Source organism: Leopardus geoffroyi, chromosome E2 (assembly GCF_018350155.1).
Source record: "Leopardus geoffroyi isolate Oge1 chromosome E2, O.geoffroyi_Oge1_pat1.0, whole genome shotgun sequence".
NCBI lineage: Eukaryota > Metazoa > Chordata > Mammalia > Carnivora > Felidae > Leopardus > Leopardus geoffroyi.
Window position 1 is genome coordinate 11510861 of NC_059335.1, and position 26007 is coordinate 11536867.

General features: G+C 60.4%; 1 protein-coding gene across 3 annotated transcripts in view; it reads right to left on the bottom strand.

Annotated features, from left to right (window-relative positions):
- Positions 1-893: 893 nt before the first annotated feature.
- The window catches only part of PPP1R37 (protein phosphatase 1 regulatory subunit 37), a 41352-nt gene continuing 16238 nt past the window's right edge, over positions 894-26007 (bottom strand). Inside the window, exons 1-13 of one of the 3 annotated variants that reach the window (XM_045441975.1) lie at positions 23545-23590; positions 9164-9261; positions 7374-7419; positions 7039-7139; positions 6229-6348; positions 5632-5782; positions 5381-5536; positions 4246-4358; positions 3287-3428; positions 3032-3198; positions 2145-2895; positions 1722-1812; positions 894-1623 (exon numbers count right to left, since the gene is read on the bottom strand). In XM_045441975.1, coding sequence (XP_045297931.1) covers positions 1730-1812; positions 2145-2895; positions 3032-3198; positions 3287-3428; positions 4246-4358; positions 5381-5536; positions 5632-5782; positions 6229-6348; positions 7039-7139; positions 7374-7419; positions 9164-9261; positions 23545-23575 — 1959 coding nt within the window. In that variant the 5' untranslated portion in view covers positions 23576-23590 and the 3' untranslated portion in view covers positions 894-1623; positions 1722-1729. Of the gene's footprint in view, positions 1624-1721; positions 1813-2144; positions 2896-3031; positions 3199-3286; positions 3429-4245; positions 4359-5380; positions 5537-5631; positions 5783-6228; positions 6349-7038; positions 7140-7373; positions 7420-9163; positions 9262-23544; positions 23591-26007 lie in introns of those variants that run through there. The other 2 variants (XM_045441973.1, XM_045441972.1) reach the window with 2 other exon arrangements.

Sequence of the window (26007 nt, forward strand, 5' to 3'; positions counted from 1 at the left end):
CCTCGGGGCTGGTTCCCATGGACAGAAAGGAACGTAAGCGACGTGTGTCCCTTTCCCGTCGCGCCAACGAGTGAAGAAGCAGGTCTGCCCTCTCCACTCTCCTCCCCCATCCGCCCGCCGGGTGCAGGGGCTCCCCAGGGCCTAAGCAGAGGCAGAGCCACGCGAGACCTGGGGCCACAAGTCACTTTGTGGGGAACGGCTGTCTGCTACCTGAACTTTCACATGTGCGAAAACAAACCCTGTGTACCGGCACGGACGTCTGGCCACAGCATCTAGACTCGCTGGGTCTTCACAAGCCCCAGCGACGCTTGGGCGGCCGAAGGCCAAGGGAAAACACTTAGCCAAGGTGATCCACCCTTGTGATCCAGGATCCAGGTGGAAACCAGGACCCCCGCACGGCCGGTCTGTTAGCGGCCCCGGGCTGTTACAACAGAGTCCCGGGATCCGGGTGGCTTAGAACAGAAGTGTATTCTCCTGGTTCTGGCGCCCGGAAGTCTGAAGGGCCATGCACTCTCGGAGCGTCTGGGGCCGCCGGGGGCCAGCCGGTGCCCATGCTCCTTGAGCTGTGGACGGCTCGTCTCCACCACACCCTGAGAGCCTAGGCCTGAAGCCGGAAGATACTTTGGGGTTGTCTCCCTCTGGAGACACGGGATTGGCAGGTGGCAAGAAGATACAGGAGAGGGGGAAGAAAAAAAAAAAAAGTCGGCAGGGGGGTGCACCAAGGCAGGGAGTGTTGCGGGAAATGTGGCTTTTGTCTGTCCAGCCTCCCGGTTTTCCTCTGGGGGACCACGGCACGAACCCCCGCAGACGACCGAGCCCTGCCCGCCCCGCTCCCTGTGCCCACAACTCCCGCAGGGGGCGCCCACGATCAGCACCAGCAGAGAGCAGGCGAGTGTGGTGAACCCAGCTCTGGTTTATTAGAAAAGGTGTGAACAGAGTTGCACCGACAGGAAGAGCCCCTCCCCCACCCTCTGCCCACCCGTACCCCACACCCACACCGCCCCCGGGGGTTGTAGTGCCTCTCAGGGCGCAGCCTCAAGGGACCTGGACAGCAGGGTCTCCAGAACCCTGGCTGCTCCCCGCCCCAGCTCCCTGATAGATTTATTGCACTTAAGAAAAAGAAAGCTCTGATTCTCTGCTCCCAGCTCCCCCACCCCCCACCCCCAGCCCCGGCCCACACCCCACCTGGGGCTGCTCTCCGCATCTCCACCACCGCCACTCACCGCCCCTCCGCCCGGTCCTGTGCCCGGGGCCACCGGGGGGGCCACCCCTCCACCACCCGGGACTCCTGCCCGCCACAGGGCAAGCCGGGCCGAACAGGCCCTCTTGAAAAGGCGTCCAGCCTGGTGGCCGATGTCCTCGGAGACCTCCTCCTCCCATCCCCCCAGCCCAGAGCCTTCGAATGCCGGACACAGAGATACAAGTGCTTAAGTCAGGGCGGGGAGGGCACCCCCTGCAGCTCCTGCACTCCATGTAGTGTTGTTGTGCGGGGCGGGGGGCCCCCAGCAAGGCCCCCCACACCCCCGGCGGCCTGGGCCTCAGGGAGGCTGGGGGTGAAGGTGAGCAGATTCTCATGGCTCTGGCCTCAGCTCATCGAAGACTGACGGGAGGGGGGGAAAGGAACTTGGGGAGGAGAGAGTGGGGGAGGGCCCGTCAGAGCCAGGGGCTCTACTGCCAGCCTCCCCCCCCCCCCCCCCCGCCCTCTGGGGCCCCTGCCTCACCTAAAGTGTCACAGTGTCTCCTGCCCAGAGTCCTGACTGGCTTCCAGAAGCAGCTCCTCGAGCTCCTTCTCGTTCTTGGAGCAGCTCAGCTCTGCAAGGGGAGGCGACAAAGGGCAGGCGACCTCCTGTCAGGCAGGCGGGGATGGGGGTTCCAGTCTGACCCCCAGGGCAGCACGGGTCTCGGGTACCAGTGAGACTGTTGGACTCCAGTTAACAGATCTGGCCTTGCTCCCTCCCGGGGAGAGCTGCCCCGGATCCGAGGGAAGAAAGGTGGGGGCCAAGGGTCAAGTCCTACTCTTTCCTACCCCTGCACGGGCCATTTTAAAGAAGAGAAAACCGAAGCCTTCCGAGAGGCAGGTGCCTGCCTGGGGTCACACACAGCACCCAGGGCCCTTGGGCACCCCGCCCCAGAGCGGCACTCACCGTGTTCCAGGCCACAGCTGCCCGCCTTGGCCTCGGGCCCCGGGGGCGGCTCCGGGGGCAGGGCGAGGGCAAACTCGGGCTTTAGGCCGTTGGGCAGTGGTGGCCCTGACTGAGGCGGCTCCAGCTGCGACTGAGGCTCCGACACCCCCGGGTCCTGAGTGCTGACGGCCTCGGCTGGTGGCAGGGCAGGTGAGGCGGGAGGGGAGGCTGAGGCGGGAGGGGAGGCTGAGGCAGGAGGGGAGGGAGGACGAGGAGGGGCAGGGGGGGCAGGGGAGGCGGGAGGGGTGGGAGGCACAGGGGGCTCTGCCCTCTCAGGTGGACTCTCCACCCGGGTCACCACAAATACTTTGTGGCCCCGGCCCGGGCTGGACACAGAAATGCGCTGCTCGGTGGGGGAGGAGGGGCTGCCTGGGGGGCTCCTGTCCCCAGGGCCCAGGGAGTCCGAGGGGGGCACCAGGGCGGGGCAGGGGGCCTCGGCCCTCTCCCCATCCTCCTCCTCAGAGTCTGAGTCCGAGTCCGAGTCCGGCCCGGCAGCGGGGTCCGGGGCCCCGTTCTCCTGGGCCTTGGCGGCGGGCTCGTCCCCGGGCTCCTCGTCGGGCTGGGGCTCGGTGACGGTGATCTCGGGCATGGAGGCCGACAGCTGCAGCCGCTGCTCCTTCTCCTCCTGCTCCCGAGCCAGCATGAAGTTCTGCTTGCAGCCGTTCTGGATCTCGGCGAGCAGCGCCTTCTGCGTCTCGATGAAGCTCTTCACCTGCGGGCGGAGCGGCCCGGCTAGGGCTCTGGCCGGCCTGTCCCCGGGGCGGGGGAACCCTGCGGTGGCCCCGGGCTGGCCCACCCTGCCCTGCCCTGCCCGCCAGAGGCCTCAGGGGAGGGCCCACTCAGCTCACCGCCTCCTTCTTGGGCTCACGGTCAAGGTCCAGGCGCAGCAGTGAGCGGTTCACCTTGAGGGCCAACGACAGTGCCATGAGCCCGCCCGTCTTGATCTCGTTCTCCCGAAGGTCCAGTCTCAGGAGGCGGGGGCTCTCGGCGATGAACTCTGCCACCGCCACCGCGCCTGGGAGGGGGACCGCAGGGGCTGGCCACGGGCTAGCCGCCCGCCAAGCCCGCGGACACCGCTCCCCTGGCCCGGCCCCACGCCCTACCCTCGCACGTGAGCTTGGTGGCGGTCAGGCCCAGGCGCAGCACGCTGCGGTTGCTGATGAGGCCGTTCTTGAGGTTCCGCACGCCCTCGTTCCCGATGGGGTTGTGGCCCAGGTTCAGCGTCTCCAGGCTCTGTGTGTGCGGCTGCAAGGGGCGGGGCGTGACAGTGAGGCGAAGCCCCGAAGGCCGGTCAGGAAAGAGGCACACCGAGTGCTCCCTCTCCGGCAGCTTGTCGCCCGGACAATCCTGCTTCAGGCCAGGTCCTTCGCATACTTAGAAGCGGCCCCAGCGCCAGCCGCCCTGTCCGGCCCCAGCCCCGGGCCCACTCCCTGCTGGCACCCGAGGGCTCAGGGCACAGACCTGGCCGTTGGTGATTCTTAACTTGGACGGGAGTCTTTGTATCCTGTGGGCTTCTTTTACATACCACGTATTTATTTAAAAAACTTTTTTGGATGTTTATTTTTGAGAAACAGAGAGCGCGAGCAGGGGAGGGGCAGAGAGAGAGGGAGATGCAGAATCCGAAGCGGGCTCCGGCCTCTGAGCTGTCAGCACGGAGCCCGACGCGGGGCCTGAACTCACAAACCACGGGATCATGACCTGAGCCGAAGTCAGTTGCTCAACTGACTGAGCCAGCCAGGCGCCCCCCACGTATTTATTTTAAAAGATTTAAAACGTACTGAAGGCTTCCAGAAATAGTAACTTCCCATGCACAACATGTTCACCTTGTGCGAGACATTGTGCTAGGCTACCGTGCTGGGCGCCAAGAGACAAGGGAAGCGAGAGCAAGGCCACTTTCCTCGGGACAAAGAGGCCGTGAGAGCCGAAGGAGAGCTCAAACAGCACGGAAAGGGCTGCTGCAAGGCTTCCTGAACTGCGGGAGGCGCCGGATCGGGGAAGACGACGGCGCTGAGAGGTGGCGGCGGACACGTGAGCGCCCTCCCCTCTCCCGGGCCCCACTCACCAGCGTCATGCCCAGGAAGGCCATGCCCGTGTGCGTGAGCTGGTTGTTCCACAGCACCAGGGTCTCCAGCCCCTTCTTCTGCTCCTTGAGACCCTCGCAGATGTAGGCCAGACCTGGAGAAAACCCGTGGGCGAGTCCCGCCTGTGGTCTAAGTGCCTCTCCCGGGGGCACCAGAGCCGCCGGCCACTTAGAGTGCGGACCCCCCCCCCCCCGCCCCCCCACAGGCTCAGGCCCAGCACACGACGGCGCCCTGTCCGCTTCAGGACCCTGCTGGAGTGTCGCCCTCGCGCCAGTCCACCGCCAGCCCACCACTGCTGCTCTGTTTTTCTCCAGAGCACATCTCACCATCCGACAGACTCGGTAATCTGTTCATCTGTCTTGGCGGTGTCTCTCCCCAGGGCAGACACCTCTGTCTCACGGCTGTGAGCCCACAGGCAGCAGGCCCGGCACGTGCCAGCTGCTCAGTAACCGTGGCGTCCGGGCCCGGCCTCGACGCCCTGTGCCATTCCCCCAGCCCTCTCCTCCCACCGAGGCCAGGGGACCCCGCTCAACGGTAAAGAGGATGAAACGGAGTTCCTCTCAGTAAGCACTTTCTCCTCCTCCCCATTTACCCCCCAGCTCACCGTGGCCTCGTCTCCCCCCCAGACATCCACCATCTAGCCTCTTTCCCACCTCGGGGCCTCTCGCACTCGGTGTTCCCCTGCCTGGATTCTTTTTCCAGGTCTTTAAAATGGCCGGTTCCAGTCTCTCTCCACGTGGCCGCCCAGAGGCCCCCTCCCCACGTCATCTTAAATAGCGTCTGGGTGGCCCCTTGTCCCAACAACCTTGTTTCCTTCAGGGTACTTTTTCCAGGTGGTAATTATTTTAATTATCTGTTCAATACCTCGCTTCATCCTGCAGGTCTCCGCTGAGCTGTCCCCTCCTCCAGGACGCCCTCCCTGGGCTCCCACGGCCCAGCCCTGCCCAGTCTGAGTGGTCACTGCCTGGGGATGTTCCCTCTTGGACCGGCAGCCCCAGGAGGGCAGGGCTGGGATCGTCCTGGCCACCGCTGTGTCTCCAGCACCGCGGGGGCACCTGGCTGGGCGCACGGCGGGTGCTCGGTGGCTGGGGTGGGGTGGGCAGACCTCTCACACACCTGAGTCCAGCACGTGGTTGTTACGGAGGTCCAGGATCTGCAGGGAGCAGTTGAACTTGAGGAGGTTGCCCAGCTGGGCCGAGTCTTGCAGGCCGTTGAGCTTGTTGTCGGCCAAGTACAGCTCCCGCAGATTCACGTTCATCTTCAGCGCTGTGGCTGGGGGGAGCACGGGCAGAGTGCCGTGACCGGCCAAGCCCCGGCGCCCGGCGGGCGGCCCGTCACTGCCCGGCGCCCCCGGCCCCCGAGCTCACCGAGCAGCATCAGCGGTCGCCCCGACAGGCTGGCGTTCTCCAGATGCAGCACCGCGAGGCTGCTGCGGATGCGCAGGGCGCGGGCCACGAACGGTGCCGAGTGGTCCAGCAGGGGCGTGTTGCGGGCATCCAGGTACTGCAGGCAGCTGGTCTGGTGGGGCAGGGGCGGGGCTGCGACAGGCCGGCCCGGCCCTCCCTGCCCCCGTGGCCGGGTGGGCACCAGGGCCCCGTGAGGGAAGGCCCGGCTGGAGCCCCGCGGGTGAGCCAGGAGGGGCCCCCGGGCTCCCCCGCGGCAGACGCCCCGCACGAGGGAAGGGGGTGGCAACCACAGCCACTTCCAAGGGGTATGTCGCGGGCAAGCGAAGGACGGGGGAAAGATGCGTGAAGGGAGGAAAAGGGGTCGGGGTTGGCCTGGGGCAGGGCACCCTTGGCACCGCTTTCCCACTAGCCTGGAAGCTGGGCACCGGCGCCCCACCGACGGCCCACGCCCCGAGGGCTCGGGAAGCCAGGTCCCAAGGGACGGGTGCCCCGGGAAAGCGCCTGGACCCCCCTGTGCCCGAGCCCCTTCCACCCTGGGTACAGGTGAGGGGCACCCACCTTGCGCATCATGTGGGCCGCGGCCTGCCAGCCCCGGGTGCCGATGTGCTTGTTGAAGGAGATGTTGAGGTGGGTGGCCGACTCGTAGTATTCGATCATGTCGAAGAGGGCCGAGGCGCCCTGTGGCACACACAACGGCGTTTAGGCTCAGGTGGAGGCAGGCCCAGGAGGCTAGGAGGTGGGGGCCACGCGACTAAGGGAAGGGGAGAGCCCTGACGCTGCCCGGGCACCTCCGGGTTCCGGGAACCAACCCGCCCGCTCCTGCCGGACTCCGTCTTTCTCTTACTCGCCACCACCCCCGAAGTCGGGCAGATCTGGCGCGTGACCAGGACAGGCCCTGGTGTTCCTGGGCCTCAGTTCTCCAGGAGCCCACCCACCGGGTCTCCCAGTGGCCTCCAAGTCTGGGGAGGCGAGGACACCTAGGCCTAAATGGGGAGGCTGCTTTCTGAAGGTTTCTTAAACTCTCCCCTACAGGTGCCGTTAGCCCCAGCAGGGGTTCCTGAAAAGGTTTCCGGTGGTCACACGGCTGCCCCCACTAAGGCCCAGCTCCCCAAGTCCCTCCCTTGCGTCAAGTCCCCTGCCTTTGGGGTGGGTCTCTGACACCCCATTTTCTGGGCCCCACCCCAGAGCCCCAATATTCCTCACACCCGCTCTGGTCACACTGGCTGTGTCCCCATCTTGTCCTTCAAGAGGCCCTGCCCAGCTGTTTTCCAAGGAGGCTCTTTTGCTGCAGCGCCCCCTCCTCCCCCCAAACCTCAGAGGGGCCAGAGGGCTCAGGGAACAGGTGAGGCGGTGGCAGGGGCTGCTCACATCTTCGTCCAGGTTTGTCTGCTCCAGGTCCACGACCTTGAACTGTAGCCTCTTGAAGACCTCTTCCAGGGCCTCACAGGTCTTGTAGTCGAGTTTCTCGCCTGGGACAAGACAGAGGGCCGGGCACGTCTAGTGCACCTGTGTGTGTATGTGTGTACTCACCTGCCCCGGGGGGTGGGGGCCGGAAACGCGGGCTCCAGGCCAGGGGAGGCTTATCGCGCCTGCCTCACGCCAGGGGGGGCGCCTGCCCCTGCCCCGGCTAACCTCCTCTTCCCGCAGGACCTGCCAGCCCAGACCCACCCCCCAAGGGTCCCGGCCTCTGTCCAGACACGCACCTTTCAGGTCCAGACAGTCGATGCGGTGCCCGAGATCTGTGAACTCCTGGGAGAATGGAGCAGATGGTGAAGACAGGAAGACACCCTCAGGAGCCAGGCTGGACCCTGACAGCGGGGCGGGCGGGGCTCTGATCCGGCTCCATTTCTGAGGTGGGGGCCGCGCGCAGGGCCTCAGAGAAGAGGGGCAGTTCTGCGCCCACAGGGCCCGGGCCAGGCAGCCGGGGCACAGTCCCTCCGCCCCAGCTGGGCATCTCTGGGGCGGGCATCCCAGGCAGAAGGAGCAGCCAGCACAAAGGCTGTGAAGCAGGTGCTGAGGCAGGGAAGGCTGACAGGCCTGGGGGTGAAGGCCAGGCCCCAGGCCCCACACAGCAAGCGGTCAGGTGTGGGCCTGCTGGGGGTCACGTTCTGTTCTTGGGGCTCCACACACATTAACCCGTGGGGCGGGTGCTGTGACAAAGCCATGCGCAGACAAAAGGCTCGGGGCCAGCCTTGCCTAAAGTCACTTGCTAGTGAGGGACAGGCTTGGTTGGAACCAGATGGTGGGCTCCAGGACCCACACTCTTGGCCACCACGCTGAGTGACTGTCTCTCCCTGGAGCTGCCGACAAGCCCTTCTGGAATTCTCCCAGAAACCCTTAAACCCAGTGAGCAGGAAGTCCCTAGCTGGATGGCAAGAGTGACTGCTCACAGTAATGCTAAGGGAACAACAACCCTGGAAACAAGCAACCTTGCAACATGCTGGAATGACCCATCCAGAGAGAGGACAGGCACCTTGTGGCACACGGCTACAGGGGGAACACGCCACAGGCACAGGAGTGCCCCGTTCACACAAAAGCGGAAGGTACCCTTGTGTCTGTGTAACTCTGGATAGTGAACTGGCCTCTTACAAACGCAGCACAGCAAAGGCCAGAGGACAAAGCCCCCAAGCTATCAACAGTGGGACTCCTGGGAAATGAGACTCGACTAAGAAGTGAAAGGTGGATTTTGTTTGTGCCTATAATATTTTAATTACAAAAAAAATCAGACACGGGCCGGTGGGTGGCTCAGTCGGCTGGGCGTTCGGCTCTTGGTTTCAGCCTGGGTCACGATCTCACGGTTTGTGGGGTCGAGCCTGGCATCAGGCTCTGGGCTGACAGTGCGGGACCTGCTTGGGGTTCTCTTTGTCCCCCTCTCTCTCTGCCCCTCCCAACTTGTGCTCTTTCTCAAACTAAATAAACTTTCAAAAAAAATCAGGCAAGGTATATATTGAACAGAGAATATAAAGAATAAATGTGCATGTTTCCCCTGGGGAAGAGAATTTCTTTGGGGAGTGATAGATATTTGAAATTCTTATTTTTTTCTTTTGTATTATTATTATCTTTAAATGTTTATTTTTGAGAGAGAGAATGCGCGTGCGTGTGGGGGAGGGGCAGAGAGAGAGGGAGGCGCAGACTCTGAAGCAGCCTCCAGGCTCCGAGCTGTCGCACAGAGCCCGACGCGGGGCTCGAACTCACGAACCGTGACATCATGACCTGAGCTGCAGTCGGACGCTTAACCCACTGAGCCGCCCAGGCGCCCCACATTCTCACTTTATATAGTTCCATACTGTTTAAATATTCATGAAGAGCCTGATTGCTTTCACAACCGAACAGAGGATTTTCCAGGATGTATTCACACGGGCCCTGGGCTGGGTGGCCAGGCTGGGCAGTGCTTTGTGCACCATCTCCTGCGCGGGGCAGGCAGAGGGGCCCAGAGGCTGCTGGGGGCCAGAGGGAGCCCGGCCTCCTCTCCCCGCCTCCCTGACCCGGGTACCTGGAGCTGCCGGAGGAGCTTCGGGATCTGTCTGCAGTTCAGCTTCTGGCAGGCCTGCTTGTAGGCACCAATGACCTCATCCACGGTCACGTTCTGGGCTGCGGGCACAGAGGACCCAGGCCTGTGACTCCCCACACCCCGGGCCCCCTCCACCCCCTCCCACCCCCGGGCCTCTGCCAGCGCTCCCTTCCCCCCACGCCAAGCCTCCACAACAAAATGCCCCTCCCAACGACCCACTGGGTTCTGTCTTCCGTTCAAGGGCCCTCGCTGCCACCGCTGCCCCGAGGTGCAGCCAAACGAGCCACGCCTTCCCTCCAAGTCTCCCCACGGCTCCTCGAGCAGCTTCACACAAACATCACGCAGCTAGTATCACAAAATTTCTCTGCTTGTCATTCGTCTCCCCCACTAGATGGGGAGCCCCGAAAGGGCAGGGCTGGGTCTATCTTTGTCACCACCTTGTCCCCATGCTGTCCAGCCTAGGGCCCAGAGCAGGTGTTCAGTTTGTGGGTTGTTTTTTTTTGTGGTTTTTTTTTTTTGTGGATAAGAGAACGAATCTGTACTTTGGTGCTATGAGAAGGCTGAGCCCAGAGAGGTGAAGCACCTTGCCCAAGGTCGCACAGCTGGTAAGTGGTGGAGCCAGGGACTGAACTCCGCTCTTAACTGTGATGCACGTGGCCTCCCAGACTCCCCACTCCTGCAACACCCTCAACAGCAAAACGTTCCCCAACAGCTACTTAGTGCTGGGCCTCGTCCCAGAGACACAGCAGCAGTCAGAGCAGACCGGGCACGGCCCTGTGTCCAGGGTAACAGCAGTGGCTCACAGAATGAAGGGATGTAGCCCAAACCCAACAGCGGCCCGGCACAGTCCTGGGGAAGCCCGGGGCCAGCCACCATGCCCCAGGCAAGGCTGGCCTCTCGGTCTGCACGGCTTTGCCTTCTCTGGATATCACACTAAAATGGAGATAAACAGTACGTGGCCTTTCGCGGCTAGCCTCTTTCGTGGAGCATAAAAGACTTTGAATTTTGCCCCTCTACCGTGCTGCACACGCGTTACACAGTCTGTTCGTCCATTCGCTGGATGAGACATTTGTGTTCTTTTCAGTTTCTATGACATACTGGATTCTGCCCCAGGGCAGCCAGGGAACAGGAGGCTCCGAGCAGGGGAGGGACAGAGTCAGGCCGAGAAGTCGATGCAGGACAGAGTCCTACACTTGGCTCCAGAACCCCATTCTCTCCGCTGCGCTGGGTGGGGGTGGGGCGCTGGAAGAAACTGACGCAGGTCCCGGCTGAGCCCTCACCACAGGCCACCACAGGCAGCCAGCAGCCTCCCCGGCGCATCACCTTCCCGCAGACCTGGTGAGGGCGTGAGCCTGGTGGCCCCCGGGGCAGGGGCAGGGGGAGGGGGGAGAGAGGAGGTGGGGGCAGGAGCTGGCCCTGCCAGGGAAGGCAGCCCTTGGGACTTGAGCCACGGCCTTGGGGAGTCCCACCAAGCTGGGTCCACTGGGCCCCCAGGGGTCCACAACTTGAGTGAGGAAATGGGACATCTCTACTTTCACTAAGTGAACTGAAATGAGATTGAGCCTTTCCTTCTTATTAACTTGGGCAACAGAGAGAGAGACAGAGAGAGGAGCATTTAGCAGCCCTGTGACTGTGTCATCAACCGCAACGACAGGTGCTTCCACGCCACGCAAGAGCCCTGCAGACTGTGGCGGCTCCTCACTACCTCCTGTTACTTTATGTGCCCAGGAGGAAGAACAGAAATCCTGGATTACAAGTTTAAAAAATCTCCAGCTGACTGTATTTTAATTGGTATCCTTTGTAACCCGACTTTATCTTTCGCCTTTAAGAGTCATCGCTCCAGTGCCTGGTTGGCTCAGACGGTGGAGCACGCGACTCCTGATCTCAGGGTTGTGAGTTCAAGCCCCATGTTGGGCGTAGGGCTTACTTAAAAAAAAATTTTGTTTTTTTCAATCACCATTCTGAAAAGTGGTGCGCGGGCTTTAACCAGGCAGCCAAAGGGCAAAAACTGCTCCCCTGGACAAGCTTGCTTCAAGAAAGGCCCCTAGGCCAAGGCTGTGTTGGCCTGGGCACCTCAGACGGGGATGAGGGCCTGAGCACACGTGGGGCCATCAGTAGCAGCTCTCAGGGCCCCAGACAGCCTACAGGAAATAAGCCTCCTAAGCAACCTCTCAAGCTGCCATCAGTCCTTGAGGTGTTCAGTTCTGACATCCCTTCCTCCAGGAAGCCCTTCCTGACCGTCCAGGCTGGGCCAGGCTCCTCCCCTTCTAGCTCCACCCTCCCAGCCCTGCCAGCTGGGTCGATCTGTGTTCAGAGGAGCCCCCTGAGAAGCTTGAAGCCCGGGGTCTCGAACCGGCCTCCTCCACACCAGCCACAGCTGCCGTCTGGCCACCCCTTCAGCCAGGGGTCCATGGGGTATACATGCAGCACGGCCTCACACAAGATCACAGCCAGGGCTCAGAGAGGTCGCATCCGCCCACTCACTCACAGAAGGGGAAACAGAGCGGGAGGCAGGGCTGGACGGACGCGGAGAAGTGGGAGAGCCCCCAGGGCCCAGAATGACCGGGCGCCCTCTGCTGGTAAGAACGACAACTGCAGCTTGTCATTCTCTGATGCTGGGACACACTTTGGTGGGGGGGGGGGGGGCGGACGGCCCAGGGGAAAGACACTAAAGGCACAAGAGCGCGGGGATTCGGTCAGTCCACAGCAGTCTGAGGGCACCCCTGCCCCACCTCGGTTACCCCAACATCGCCAGCGGCACGCCCCGAGGCCCGGCACGGCGCCGGCAGGCTCGGGAGTGACCTTACATGTGGGGGCTTCAGGCGCGTGTTAAGAAAAGGAAACTACTGCGAATTGCTTGCGGATGATGAGATGAAACGTATTCAAATAATAATAAAAAAAAAGAACCAACTTAAGAAAAACTGGTAAGGAAGCGGCAGTAGGGGGGTCCGGAGAAGGAGCGTGCAGCATTTACACAGCACTTCTTTCCGCTGGGCCAGGTGCCGCCCCGAGCACTTCAGAAGCCAGCGAAACCGGACTGGCCCCTCCACACACCGGCTCATCTGTGACGCTGTGGCCAAACGGTCGAGGGGAGAACACGGCGGAGGCCTGGCGTCCGCGGAGGGAGAGAGACAAAGCTTCCCAGACCCCGCGCGGGGCCTCCAGCCTCGGGTCATCCGCCCCAAGACTTCCACAACCTTAAGGAACCGCACGGGCATCGCCACGGCACGAACGGGGGGCGGGCGTGAGTCAGCGGGCTCAGCAGTCACCCCGCAGGGGCCTGGAGGCCTCCCCAGAGGCCGCAGACGCCCCGAGGCGCTGGGCCCAGGGGACGGGGAGCAGGGCCGCAGAGCGGTGAAGGCACGACTGCTGTCTGAGTGACCGGGGCAAGACTCCTTGCTGCCTCCCTCCTGGCACTCCTGGGTAGGGCTCCCGAGTCTCCACCTGAGACACCGGTCCCGAAAAGCGGTTAAGAACACAGGCTGCGGGGGACGCCTGGGTGGCTCGGTTGGTTAGACGGCCGACTTGGGCTCTCAGGTTACGATCCCGCCGTCCGTGAGTTCGAGCCCTGCGTCGGGCTCTACGCTGACAGCTCAGAGCCTGCTTCCAATTCTGTGTCCCCCTTCTCTCTCTGCCCCTCCCTGACTCGTGATCTCTCTCGCTGTCTCAAAAATAAATGTTAAAAAAAATTAAAAAAAAAAAAAAAAAAAAAAAAAAAAGAAACAGGCCCTGAGGCCACCAAGGTGGCTCAGTCGGTTGAGCGTCTGACTTCCGCTCAGGTCATGATCTCATGGTTTGTGAGTTCAAGCCCCGCATCGGGTTCTGTGCTGACAGCTCAGAGCCTGGAGCCTGTTTCAGATTCTGTGTCTCCCTCTCTCTCTGCCCCTGTCCCACTCGTACTCTGTCTCTCTCTCTCTCTCAAAAATAAATAAAAACATTAAAAAAAATAAAGAATAAATAAACATTAAAAAAACAAAACAAAACACAACACAGGCTCTGGAGCCACAGTGCCTGGGGTTGGATCCCGACTCCTAATTTAAAACTCTTGTGACTTCGAGGGGTTTCTGGGTGGCTCAGTCGGATGAACATCTAGCTGACTCTTGATTTCAGCTCAGGTCATGATCTCACGGTTCCTGAGTTTGAGCCTTGCCTCGGGCTCCATACTGACAGTGTGGAGCCTCCTTGGCATTCTCTTTCTGTCTCTCTCAAAATAAATAAGCTTCAAAAAACAAACTAACTCTGCCTCTGAGCAAAGCAATTTAACCTCTGTGCCTCAATCGCCTTACCCGTAAAATGGGAGGAGGGTGACTAACTCCTCAGGTAACTGGTGATTGAGTGAGTACAAGTTCATCCCTCAGACCAGGGCGTGGCCAACTCACAGGTGCACATTAAACACCAGCCATCACTGTCGTGTCGCCCCCACTGGAAAGGAGGGACCCAGGAAAGGCATACAGGCACCTGTCCCTTATGGAATGGTTGGTGAGGCTGGGCGCACACATGTATATAGGAGGGAGGAAGGGGGACAGGCGTGCGCACGCGTGTCTGTGTGTGTGTCTCAGGTCAGGGCTCCGATGTGTTCACTCAACTCCCAAGTCCAACGCCCTGGAAGTCCCATTCAAGCAGCGGCTGGAGTTCAAGTGGTCGTCAGAGGAGGGGACGGTGACGAACGAGGAAGAGAGTGTGCATGCGTGCCAGGAAAGGTATATCCAGAGGTTGTAAGAAACCCCGCGCTCAGTCCTTGTCCTGGTGAGGCTGCGGCAAACGGGTGTGGCCACCTCTTCGCCTCTCTGGAAGGGGCATCGGCAGGGTCTCGGGAGACGAGGAACGTGAGGGCACTCGCTAAGAGGCCGCACAGAGCCAGAGGTGACTGAGCAGGAGACGCGACTGGACAAAGAGGACGCGGAAGGCGGTGGCCGCCACTTCCAGGTCCTGGGAAGTCACTGTGTGTGAGGCGCGACGCTGGGCACTTTCTAGGCACAGGTTCACTCAGCCAGCTTGGAGACGCGAGGCTGGCACAGTTACGACCCCGTTTCCTACTAAGGGGAGGCCGGCCCAGAGAGCGTGCGTCTTCTGTGCAAGGGCCCGGGGCCAGGACTGGAACACACGTCCAGATCTGCACTGGTCTGAAACCAGAGCATGGCTGCTTCTACTACTTTGGCCTGAGGAGGAAGGTACCAGGGGGAAGAGGCAGGCTGTGGGGGACCCCTGGGCGCGGGGTGGGACAAGGCGTCAGCTCTGGGGAGGGAGGCTGCCGTGTGGCAGCTGGCAGGCGGGGTCTCCCGCAGGGGTGAGGCTCTGCGGCACGCCCCGGCAGCTGGTGCCAGTCTCCCAGGAAGAGGCTGTGGGGCCCGCGGAGCCTGCCTCCCCCCTCCCAGCTGCTACAGCCCTCACAAAGGGAGGGAGAGAAACCCGACCCAGGCATCAGGTGACAGGCAGAGAGACATCTGTCTGGTCCCTCGCTCTTGTCTGCACATACTTGCGAAGGCACCCACGAGATGCAAGGAGAGGCTGGGCACCAGGGGGCGGCAATGACTCAGGCCATCCCTGCCAGCCTGGAGCTAGTGGGAGAGAGAAGACACAGTCATCCAAGTGGGAGTCAAAAACCAGGAAGCCACAGTGTCGGGGGGAGAGGGAAGGGGACAAGGCAGATATGAACAGAGCAGTGGGCAGCGGCCCCTGGGAGGGGTAGGTGTGACAGAGTGCCAGCAGGCATGGCAAGATCCAGGACACCAGGAGGCGGCGCATGGGAGGGAGGCGGGGGGCAGCGAGGGCTCGACCCCCTGCATGAGACAGGAGCCCCCAGGCTGGGCACAGGGCAGTGACGGGAGCTCCTGGTGCCGTCCCAGGATCCCAGTGGGACCAACCGCATTACCTCCGCTCTCCACTGTCCTCCCCAAAGGTTCCAAGAGTGGACAGTGGCCTGTCCCTAGCCGCTGTCACAGGGATTGGCTGAGGCAGACCCTTATAGAACCAGCCACAGCCAGTCACAGGGACTAAGCTGGAACTGTCCAGAAGGAAGGGCTCTCCTCTGCAGGGGTGGGGCTGAGGTTACCTCTCATTTCTGGAGCTGCTGGCGGCCATCCTGGCATCCACCAGGAGGAGAGGGCCTCCTGAGCCGACTCAGAGGAAAGGTGAGCTCAGACATTTGAGACCCTGGACCCAGCCAGGCCTGAAGCCTATTTAGGAGGACCCCTCGGGTCCATAAGCCAACAAGTGCTCCCTTTCTGCTTCAGCCCCTCGGAGTTCGGCTTCTAATCCGGGACGATTCCAAGTTAGGTGGCCTCTGGCCGTTCGCCCGGTGAACACCTCCTGAGGCCTGTCACATGCCAAGCTCGGTGCTGCACGGGGAGAAAGGGGCGACTCCGACCCGGTCCCTGCCCTAAGAGGGCTCTGTGAACGTTCCAGACCGAGCTGAGATGAGGCAGTCAGAAGGGAGCCAGCTCTCAGAGGCCCCTTCTTTCTCCCTGGGCTCTGTGCTCCAGCCACCCCCACGACATCTCAGCCCCGCCCATTTTGAGTTGTCACTGTCTGGACACAGGCCTGTCTCCCACCCACCAGACTGGGAGCCCTGGGAAGACAGGGGAGGGGCAGGGGGGTCCAGGCTGTGTCCCCAACGCTGCCCTGCATGGGGGCCAGACGCATGAGGGGCTGACAGACAGCGGAAGGGGCTCACACCTGGCCGCTGTGCTAGGCCTCAAAGCGGACAGGGGCTCTGAGCAGGAGGGGCCCACCCGTCCCGGCGGGAGACACTATTGCGGAGGCCGGGACGAGGGCCTCCCGGACCAGGAAGCCTGAAGGGAGGAGAGGGGTGCTGGGGCGCCGGGGCACAGGCCGTGCCAGCAACTACCCACCTTGAGACAGAGCGCTCCTTGCACAGAACAGCAGGAACTCTTTAGTTCCCCTGCTTCCCCACCACCGTTCGTCCTCGTCACAATCCCGCAGAGGGGACATCTCTGGCCCACTACCCACTACGCAGAGAAGGAAACCTCCCGTAACGCTGAATGCTCTCCTGAGGTCATGAAGCAGGGAAGAGGCAGAGGGAGGGTCAAAGCGGGATAGGACGGTCCCTGTCCTACCTTGAGGTCCTGAGGTCCTCAGGCCCTCAGCTTCAGGCCGGACTGACGGGTTTGAGGGCCCAGAAATGCAGCCTTCTCTAACATCGGGCAGGGAGGCTGCCGGAGGGATTCATCTTTCTCTTTAGAGTTTCTTGGATCTACAGAGCCAGTCTTGTCCCTCAGTAGCACCTCTGGGGCTCCTCACGGTGCCTGCTGAGACCTGAGTGGCTGCGGCGGCTGAGCCTGAGACATATCGGTGGGGGGACCGGCCCGGGGTGCTCCCGCCCCCTGGGCCGGCCTTCTCCCCTCCCCACAAGTCCCCCCAGTAAGCAGCCACCAATCCCCACTGGCCCTGTCCCAGAGCCTCCCTGCACGGTGAGGGAGACGAAGCAGGAAGCAATCCCAGAACAGCCGCATAGGGTAGGGAGGGAACACGGGAGCAGGGAGGATGGGCGGACTGGGATCTGCTGGAAGAGAACACATAGAAAAGTCTCACAGGGAAGGACCTGAAGAGAGACGGCAGAGAGAAAGGCAACCTGGCCAGAGGGAATGTTGGGAACAGGTACAGGCATGGGGACTGCACAATGCACGTGGGCAGTAAGCCACGCGATCAGGAGGGCCCGGGGGGGTGTGAGAAGAGGGGGTTTGGCAAAGACGCTGGGGGGGGCACCCATGGAGGGTCTCAGTCACGGAGCATGGGACAGGGGTATCATCCTGGAGGCGTGGGTGGCAAAGCCCACACACAGAAGAGGCAGGAGAGCAGAAGTGGCTCAGTGGTCAAGGTCCCCACTCAATCCTTGTCCGCGACAGAGCCATCTATTCACAAGGCCTCAGGGCCTCTCTACCCGCCGCCCCTCTGCCCACAGTGCTCTTCCACCTCCTGCCTCGGTGGTTCTCTCCCTCCCCACCTGCAAATCTCTGCTCCAACGTCACCTCGTCAGAGGCCTTCCCTGATCACCCTACGCAAACAGTCCCCTTTGTCCATCCCTGCATCCTGCTTCATTCTCTGTGTGGTACTTTTCACGACCCAACAAAGCTTTATAATCTGTCTGCTTAATTACATGCAACGAGGGGAAGGATTTCACTGCTTCTGTTCAGTGAAGTATCCCCAGAAGGGTATGCACTGGGCACACAGTAGGTGCTCGAGAAACATTTGTTGATGGAACAAACAAACAGAGCTGGGGAGAAGAGTGGGTCTCTGGAGTCTGAGTCCCCGCTTCCACGCAGGCCAGCTGAGCTGCATGAACTTGGGAAAGGTTCCTTCTCTCTTGGGCGCCCCGCAGGCAGGCAGGGAGGACGTACCTGCAGGGAGGTCACGGACGGGCATGCTTAGCCCAGAGCTGACCAGGGCGAATGCCCTCCAAGCATCTTGACCAGGCAACGAGTCCTTCCCGCGCTCCTGAAATGCCACACACAACCCTCCTATGGCCCGGGCTGCCCCCAGGTGGGGCAAGGGGCAGGACAGCGGCAGGGCGACACAAGGCCGCCTAGAGCCTGACACAGGGAAGAGGTAGAGAGCACCCCCAAGGCTTTCTGAGGGGCCCTGTGCGCCTGAGGCCCCACCACCTCCGCAGTCCCCGTCCCCGCAAAGCCAGGTACATTATGCTGCCCACGTGCAGACAGATCTCCCTCGTTCCCACCTCCAAGCCCCTACCCACATCTCTCCCTGGGCACACGGTCCGAGGGGCCTCTCTGGTGCTTTGTGGAGCCATCACTCTGCAACTACTCCCAGACTGATCTCCAAGCCTGATCTCGCTGATGCCTCCAAACAGCCCTGGGAAGCTTTCCAGAAGAGGTCTGGAGGGGGGAAGTGACTTGCCCGAGGACACTCTTCTGGCTGGAAGAGGAGAGGCAGGGTCTGACCCTCCACTGCCGTCCTCCGCCTCTGCCTTCCTGACCCCTGGGCTGGCTCCTCGAGCGGGGCGCCCTTCGCCGTGGGCACTTATCTACTCCGCCAGCCTCGCAGGGGGCCTCTTCCAGCCTGCTCCCCAAAGCAGAAATCCACTTATCACGCACATTCACTTATCAGGCAGGCCAGCAGCCACACGCTAGACGGCAAGTGCTGGGGACCCCAGGAAGCGGGAGCGCCCTGAAGCGGCTGGTGAATGTGCCAGGCGGAACAAGCCCTTCCAAAGGCAATCCGGCAATACCTGTCAGAATTCCAAAATCCGAACGCGGACGCCCTTTGGTCAGCCATTCCACCCGCGGAGAAGCAAAGTTACGTGCCTGTCGGCTCATTCGCTGCGGCGGCGTCTGCAGTCGCAGAGCGGGAACCCACAGCACTCACCGTCCACCGACAGGCGAGCAGCTGATAAAGGCCCAGTCCGCTCAGGCACCAGAACCCGTTGTGGCCATAGAGAACGAGGACGCTTGCTCTGGGCCAACAAGGAACAACATCCAAGATACGCTAAATGAAAGAAAGCAAGGCGCAGGATAGCGTGCTTGTGAACTAGGGAAAAATGAAACTCTGCTCACTGTTAACAAGCAAACTGACACAGGGGGCGGCCTGGTTGGCTCAGCTGGTGGAGCATGACACCCCTGATCTCGGAGTTGTGAGTTCGAGCCCCATGTTGGGTGTAGCGGTTACTTACAAAAACACGACACAACACAACACAACGCAGAGATGGAGTGGCAAGCGAAGCAGCTCAGGAATCAGGGAACGGAGGCACCCGGCCCCCTCACCAGGCTTCCCGGCTGCCCGCACAGACGCAATAAAAAGTTAAACGCCCTCTTACCCACGTCAGTTACAACCCCTGATGCCCTGGGCTTCGCAGCCACTGCCCCTGGGGGAAGACCCTCTACCCTGCAGGGCTGTGAGCTGCCCCCAGGACCTGGCAGAGATCAGCACACTACGGGGGGCTCTGGAGGCCAGCCGCTGGGGGCCCCGGAGGCCTGACACAGAGCGGGGCGGTGACATGGCCCAGACAGAGGGGAGGGGAGCAGCTGCCTCGGCCAGTGGGCGGTGGGCCAGCCGGGTACTTCCAGCAGCTCTGCCTATTTGGGAAAACCTCTGTCTGTGACTCTTCAGGAAGAGCGAAGGAACACTGGTCACGGGCAAGTCTTCCCAGTGAGCAACCGTTCAAGCTTCCTCCATCCCCACCAGCCTTTCAGGAGCTCAGAGGCACCAGGGGAGTGTGCAGCTGGAAAGCGTGCAGCTCAGGAAGCGACACCTGGCCCAGCAGAGGGGGCCCTTCCCACCGACACATGTCCTCGAGTCCAGGGACATCACCGCAGCGTCTCCAGTAAATGTCTGCGAATGAACGAATGTGATGGCTCGAGCCGAGCAACGTCTCCCTTCCCTTCTCCCCAGAGACCCACGGGACCAAGGGGAGGAGACCCTGACTGTGTCGCCAGACAGGAGGCCCTTCAGGAGAGGCTGGGATGGCACAACCAGCTAGGAAAGGCCCAGGGCCCTTTGCAGGGCCGCGGAAGGACCTGCCCGCTCCGCTGAAGGGCACAGACGGCAGGTGCCCTGGGCTTGCCCTGCCCCCCCCTCCCCCACCCTGACCTTCCAAGCCACTTGGCCCAACTGAATGAAGATCCTGTTACAGAAACACCTGAGGTCAGAGGATGCCTATGGCTTTCCAAGTCTCTCGGGACAGAGGGAGGAGGCCAGGACCTCCGGGGCGGGGGGGGGGGGGGGGGGGGGTGGCGGCTACAGAGCCTCACACACAGCAGGAGCTTGACAAGGTCAATGGTGGATGAAGGGGGAAGTCACGCCTCAATCCTGGGCCCCCAGTAGCACAGGGCACGCTAAATACCCAAGACCCAGGCTGTATGATGGGCAAATTTTCTTTTAAAATTTATGTTTATTTTTGAGAGAGAGAGCGAGAGAGCCCACGAGCGAGCAGGGAAGGGGCAGAGAGAGAGGGAAACACAGAATCTGAACAGACTCCAGGCTCGGAGCTGTCAGCACAGACCCCAACACGGGGCTCCAACTCACAAACTGTGAGATCATGACCTGAGCCGAAGTCAGATGCTTGACTGAGCCACCCCGGCGCCCGGTCAGGCAACTTTTAATTCTAAGTTATTATCAGTAACCACAGCTAACGCTGAGTATTTTACATATGTTACTTCATTTACTGTTCTCAACAACGCTGAGGTAGATCATCCCTATTTTTCAAGTGGGGAAACAGAGACAGGGGAAAACTAACGAGCCTGTCCATGGTCACAGAGCCAATAAAGAGGTAAGATTCAAGACCAACAGTCTGCCTCCACAGTCCTTGCTTTTTAACACGTTTGACCACCTTTCTGATCACAACCACCGTTTCGGGTGCAGACACGCCTCTCCCACCCTTTCCAGAAGGGGAGACTGAGGCTCAGGGAGGGGAGAGCACTTGCCAAAGGCACACAGCTAAGGCAGGGAGGACCATGCAGACAGGCCTGCCTTCAAAGACCAATTCATCAGGCGCGAGTAGGGGCTGACCGGGCCCCCGTGAAACAGCTGTGACACTCAGTCTCACGTAGGCCAGGTGCCCGCCCACCAGCCTCACTCCCGTGTTCTTTATCCCAGCCCTTGGCTCATTGGCTTCCACCTGCTTCTGTTGGTCTAAAACGGCCGTGCAGGCTGCTTGGCCAACTTCTCTCTCCCCTCCCCTTCTGGACAGCGAGCCTGTTAAGGCAGGGCCAGGTTTGTCTTGGCCGCTGCTGTGTCCCCAGCACAGGACGGGGCACAGAGCTCGATGCTGGCTGGCTGACTGCCGGAACCAGCAAGAAAACACATCGAATCCCATGGTGAGCGGAGACTCATGGCACCCACAGAACCCAAGTGCCCCAGGCTGCCCCACTAACCGAGGGTTTTCTGCTGGGATGGGTGTGTGTGTATGTGGGGGGGTCCCGGGGCCTCCATGAGCCCCCGTCTAGAAGGGGCTCCCCCAAAGGCATGTGTGTGTCTGAGAACACGGGTGACTTTCCACCTCATAACCGGAATGCACCTTCTCACCCCACAGAACAGCACAGCCTGGTAGTTGAGGGCATGGCCTTCGGGGTCTGACTGTACCGGGGTGTGTGCAGAGCCCGGGCCCCCTTCTCTGACATCTTCTCCCTACCCCCACAAGGAGAAGACAGGCCCTCGTAGGCCCCATTGGGCAGGAAGGATGTGGACTTTGGCTAAGCCTGCATGAACCGCCTGGGGCAGGCACCCGGACCGATCGGTCCCACCCCAGCCACCAGGAAGGCCAGGCTTGTTTGGCCCGCGACCAGACAGAAAGAGAAACAAATCAGGAGTGCATGTGGCCCAGACAGCTAGTGCCAGTCTTGGTTCCTGTTGGCTTTCAGGACCCCTGGGAACTGGCAGAGGACCCCGTGTCCTCCCAACGAACACCCTCATTTACCTCATGCAGCTCCAAGTGAATTCTGACCCTGACAACTTGAACAGACCCCAACTGTCACGGGAGAGGGCCTCATCTCCCCAAGGTTGAGTCTCCTCATCTAGAAAATGGAGCCAATGAGACTAAGACACACACACACGGAGGCTTCTAGAAGCAGCCACCGAGAGCGCTTGTGTACAACATCTGGCGCGGGGTTGGCTGCTGCTTGGTCAACAGCAGCCGGTCGTCACCGGGCCCGGGCCTGACACCCTGGCAACAGCTCGGAGTGGGTGCTGGATGAACAAAGGGCAAACAAAGTGACCGGCTCCAGCCAGAGGCTCACGGAGCACTTGCTCCCAGCTAGCTGCCGCCACCTGTCCGCTGCCACCCGGCTCAGAAATACCGGTTACCCACTCCCACTGGCCCGTAGGCAAATATTTACCCAGGGCCGGGCTCCTGAGGGCGCTGAAGTGAGGACTTGGGGACAAGTGAGCACCAAGACAGTGGCCGAGAAAGCAGGCTCGGGGACGAGGAGGTGGAGGAACCCAGCCCGGGCTGACTGCCTCCCACTCAGGGGTGGCTGTGGCCCTGGGGGCGGTGCAGCGCCATTCCTCAGTCTACCCGGCCGTAAAGGGGAGATGCTGCTTCCTGTCTCGCAGCTCTGCCACGGAGAGTCAAGTGCACCGGAGGGAAAGCCCTCTGCCCGGTGCCCCAGGCAGGACTGCTAGCTACTGCAGCGGCTGAAGGAGCCGGGCTCCCAGGGTGACTTCCGGGCTTACCTCGGACTAGCCAGGTGAGCCGGCCTTAAGCTGTGCATCTCAGGGTCCCCCCTTCATCTGTACAATGGCACAGTGATTCTTCCTACCTCCTGGGATAGGAGAAGGACAGAAGGAGCTACAGCGTCCTGTGGGCGCTTAGCGCCCCACCAGCACCCTCTGGGACTGCACGGCTCCTACTCAGTCCGCTTTTTGTGAGGGTTCGCGCAGACCTCTTCAAGAGAACACCGACGCCCACTCTCTAACTCCCAGGGGCCGGGCAGACCTCACACTTCTCTAGGCACCTCTGCCCCAGCCCTGCACGCTGTCAGCAGAGCCAGATGTTGGGCAGTGTGACAAGACTCTAAAGTGTCAAGGGCGAGGGCTGTATCCTCTCTATCTGCCACAGAGCAGAGCACAGGCCCAAGCATCTGTGTGCTCAGCCACCTGGGGGCATGCTGGGCTTTGAGCCTGGTGGTCCTGGGGCTCAGGCCTACCTCCGACAAGTGCCCAATACTGGACTCCTCTCCCCACCCCCCTTTTGAAAAAAACTTTTTAGTAAGCTCTCCACCCGACACGGGGCTCAAACTCACGACCCCGAGATCAGGAGTCACATGCTCGACCAAATGGGTCAGCCAGGCATCCCGCCGTTTCTTCCTCTTAATCCCACCTGCCTCGAGGTGCCCACAAGACACTCAAGGGTGCGTGCGTGTCTCAGCAGTAACTCCACAGATCCTTCACCGAACACCTGCCCCGGGCCCCACTCTGTGTGGAGTGATGCTGGACACAGCACCCCAAACAGCTCTCATCCCTATCCACACAGGGATCCCAGGCCAGGAGGGGAGAGAGACCCATCTCCGGACGGTAATGGCAATGACCCAGAGTGGGCAGGGCTGGGGCCGAGGAGCCTGGGAGAGCGCCTGGCCCCATCTAGGAGTCAGAGAGGGCTTCCTGGAGGAGGGGCTACCTAACACCACTAATCACCCACGCACAGGGACCGGGTCGCCTTCACCACTGCACTTGGCACATGGCAGGTGCTCCATAGGTATCTGCTGAAGGAAAGACAGCGGGGAAGGAGAGCCTGGAAGAATGAGCAGGAGCTAGCCCTCTTCCCGGAGGGAAGAGCCACCGGGGAGTTGGCCATGACATATGAAGCTGCACAGATCCACCAACTGCAAGCAGCAATTCCACTCCTAGGTCTACACCCTAGACAAATTCTTGCTCGCAACCCCGGTGTTACGTACCAGGAAGGTCACAGCTGCACCAGTCTGTCATACCAAAAAGCAGAAACAGCTCAACCGTCCACCAACACCACAATGGACAACCTAAGGCACGGTCACACAATGGAAGATTCTAGAGCACCTACATGGATAAACCAGGGAAATATAACGTCGGGAGTAAAATCAAGACCCAGGAGTCCACCCACAACACGACGCCATTTTTATAAAACTCAAAAACAAGCAAAACTAAAGACCATACTTTTCAGCGCACGCACACACACACAACTTGAAAAAGGGGCGCCTGGCTGGCTCAGTCCGAGGAGCACGTGACTCTTGATCCTGGGGTTTGAAGTTCGAGCACCACGCTGGGTGCAGAGATTACTTAAAAATAAAATCGTGTAGCGCCTGGGTGGCTCAGTCAGTTAAGCGTCTGACTCTTGATTTTGGCTCAGGTCATGATCTCACAGTTTGTGGGACTGAGCCCCGCATCAGGCTCTGTGCTGACAGAGTGGAGCTTGCTTGGGATTCTTTCTCCCCCCATCCCCCTCTCTCAAAATAAATAAATAAATAAATCAAACAAAAATAAATAAATAAAATCTTAAAAACAACCCCACAAGGCACGACAGTCATAACATTCAGACACTCAGAACACAAGTCTCCGAGCTCTGGGGCTCCACCCTCCCACCCAGAAGTAGAGGTGAGTTAATAGCCATGTTCTCATCCCCAAATTGGGAGGTAGGCTCAGAGGTCCTCATTACAATTACATTTCAACTTATGTGTCTGTTACACATATAGTTCATATGCCCAGAAAAAAATTTAATAACGATAATTTAAAAACCAGAGAGAGGGAGAAGAGCACTGCAGCAGAGGGAATAGCTTGTGCAAACACTCTGGGGAGACAGAGCTGATGGTGCCTCTGGGGAACTGAAGGTCATTGTCAGGGTCAAATGAAGCAAACGGGCAAGGGACCCAGGAGAGGGCTGGGGGCAGCGACGTGCTTGAGAAAGGTCTGTGAGTCACTCAGTGGCTCACGGCTTCTCATCACTGCCACCCACTGAAATCCCAGGTAGGCTATGGGACACACTTGGTGAAGGTGGCCTGTAAGAAAGTGGGTGTCCATCAGGGGACAGCCAGTCCTGCCAGGACCAAGCGGGCTATTTCAGGCTGCCTGCCTCAGGCTTCCGGTCAGGGGTACCAGATGGCCAGCTGGATTTGGAGGCACTGGGGGAGTTTTAGTTCAGAATTAAAATCAAGTTACTGTGAGCTGTTTACTGGTCCAGCAAAGGCTCTGGGGATGGAAACTGGGTGCCTGGAACTTCTCAGCACCCATCCTGAGTTGTCCATGTGTGGAAGGTGAACAACACCACAACCTTCGTGAGGTCTGTTTGGGAACTAAAGGGTATATTTATTCCTTGATCCTCTACCAAATGACCTAGGCTGGGCAGACAACGGAGAACAAAACATTTTGATCCCTGCCCTCGGGGAGTAATTGCTAGGAGGACAAATACACATACAATTAAAAAGAGCAAGTTATGGGGCGCCTGGGTAGCTCAGTCAGCTAAGCTTCTGACTCTTGGGTTAGGCTCAGGTCATGATCTCATGGTTTGTGAGTTCAAGCCCCACATGGGGCTCTGTGCTGACAGTGTGGAGCCTGCTGGGGATTCTCTCTCTCTCCTTCACTCTCTCTCTCTGCCCCTCCTCCACGTGTGTGTGTGTGTGTGTGTGTGTGTGTACGCACGTGCACGCGCTCACTCTCTCTCAAAATAAATAAATAAACTTAAAAAAACCCCAACAAGTTATTAGGGGGAAAACATCACTCCTATAGGAAAAACAGGGGCATATAAACTTAGACAGGAGGGCGCAGTTAGGAAAGACCTGTAAGAGAGAAGAACATGTAAGCTGAAACCTACAAGATGAGTAAGGGTCAGAAATTCATTCATTCCTTCAAATATCCCTCTCGTGTCTATTCCGGGTGGGCCTGGCCCTATTCCAGATGCCAGGGCTGCCATGGCGAACACCCCCATCAGACAATCCCTTCCCCAAGCCGCTTACACTGGAGCTGGGGAGGGGGAGGGGGGCACAAGACAGTAGTCGATGTAAACCAGCAGTAAGCACACGAAAGTTGGGGAAAGCCTCCCCGGCAGAGGAAAGAGGCAGCGCAGGGGCCTGGCACGTGGGTGCTGGAGCAAAACCCAGGGATCCGGGGGGGCAACAGGAGATGAGGCAGGAGAAGCACAGTCCGCAGAGCCAGGAAATGTGAGTCTACAGGGAGCGGGGAGCTGCTCAGGGCTGATGGCGTATGATAAAGGGGACCCTCACGCACAGCATGCCGACAACACGCCGGCCCCGGCCACCGCAGGAGCTGGAGTCTGGGCTTCTGGGACTTGTTGAGGCTCTGCCAGCTGCGGCAGAGTGGATGTGCCCGGGGACCGAGGCGGGGCCGCTCTGCCTTCTGCCACCTTCTGCAAAGGAGTGCGACCTCAGGAA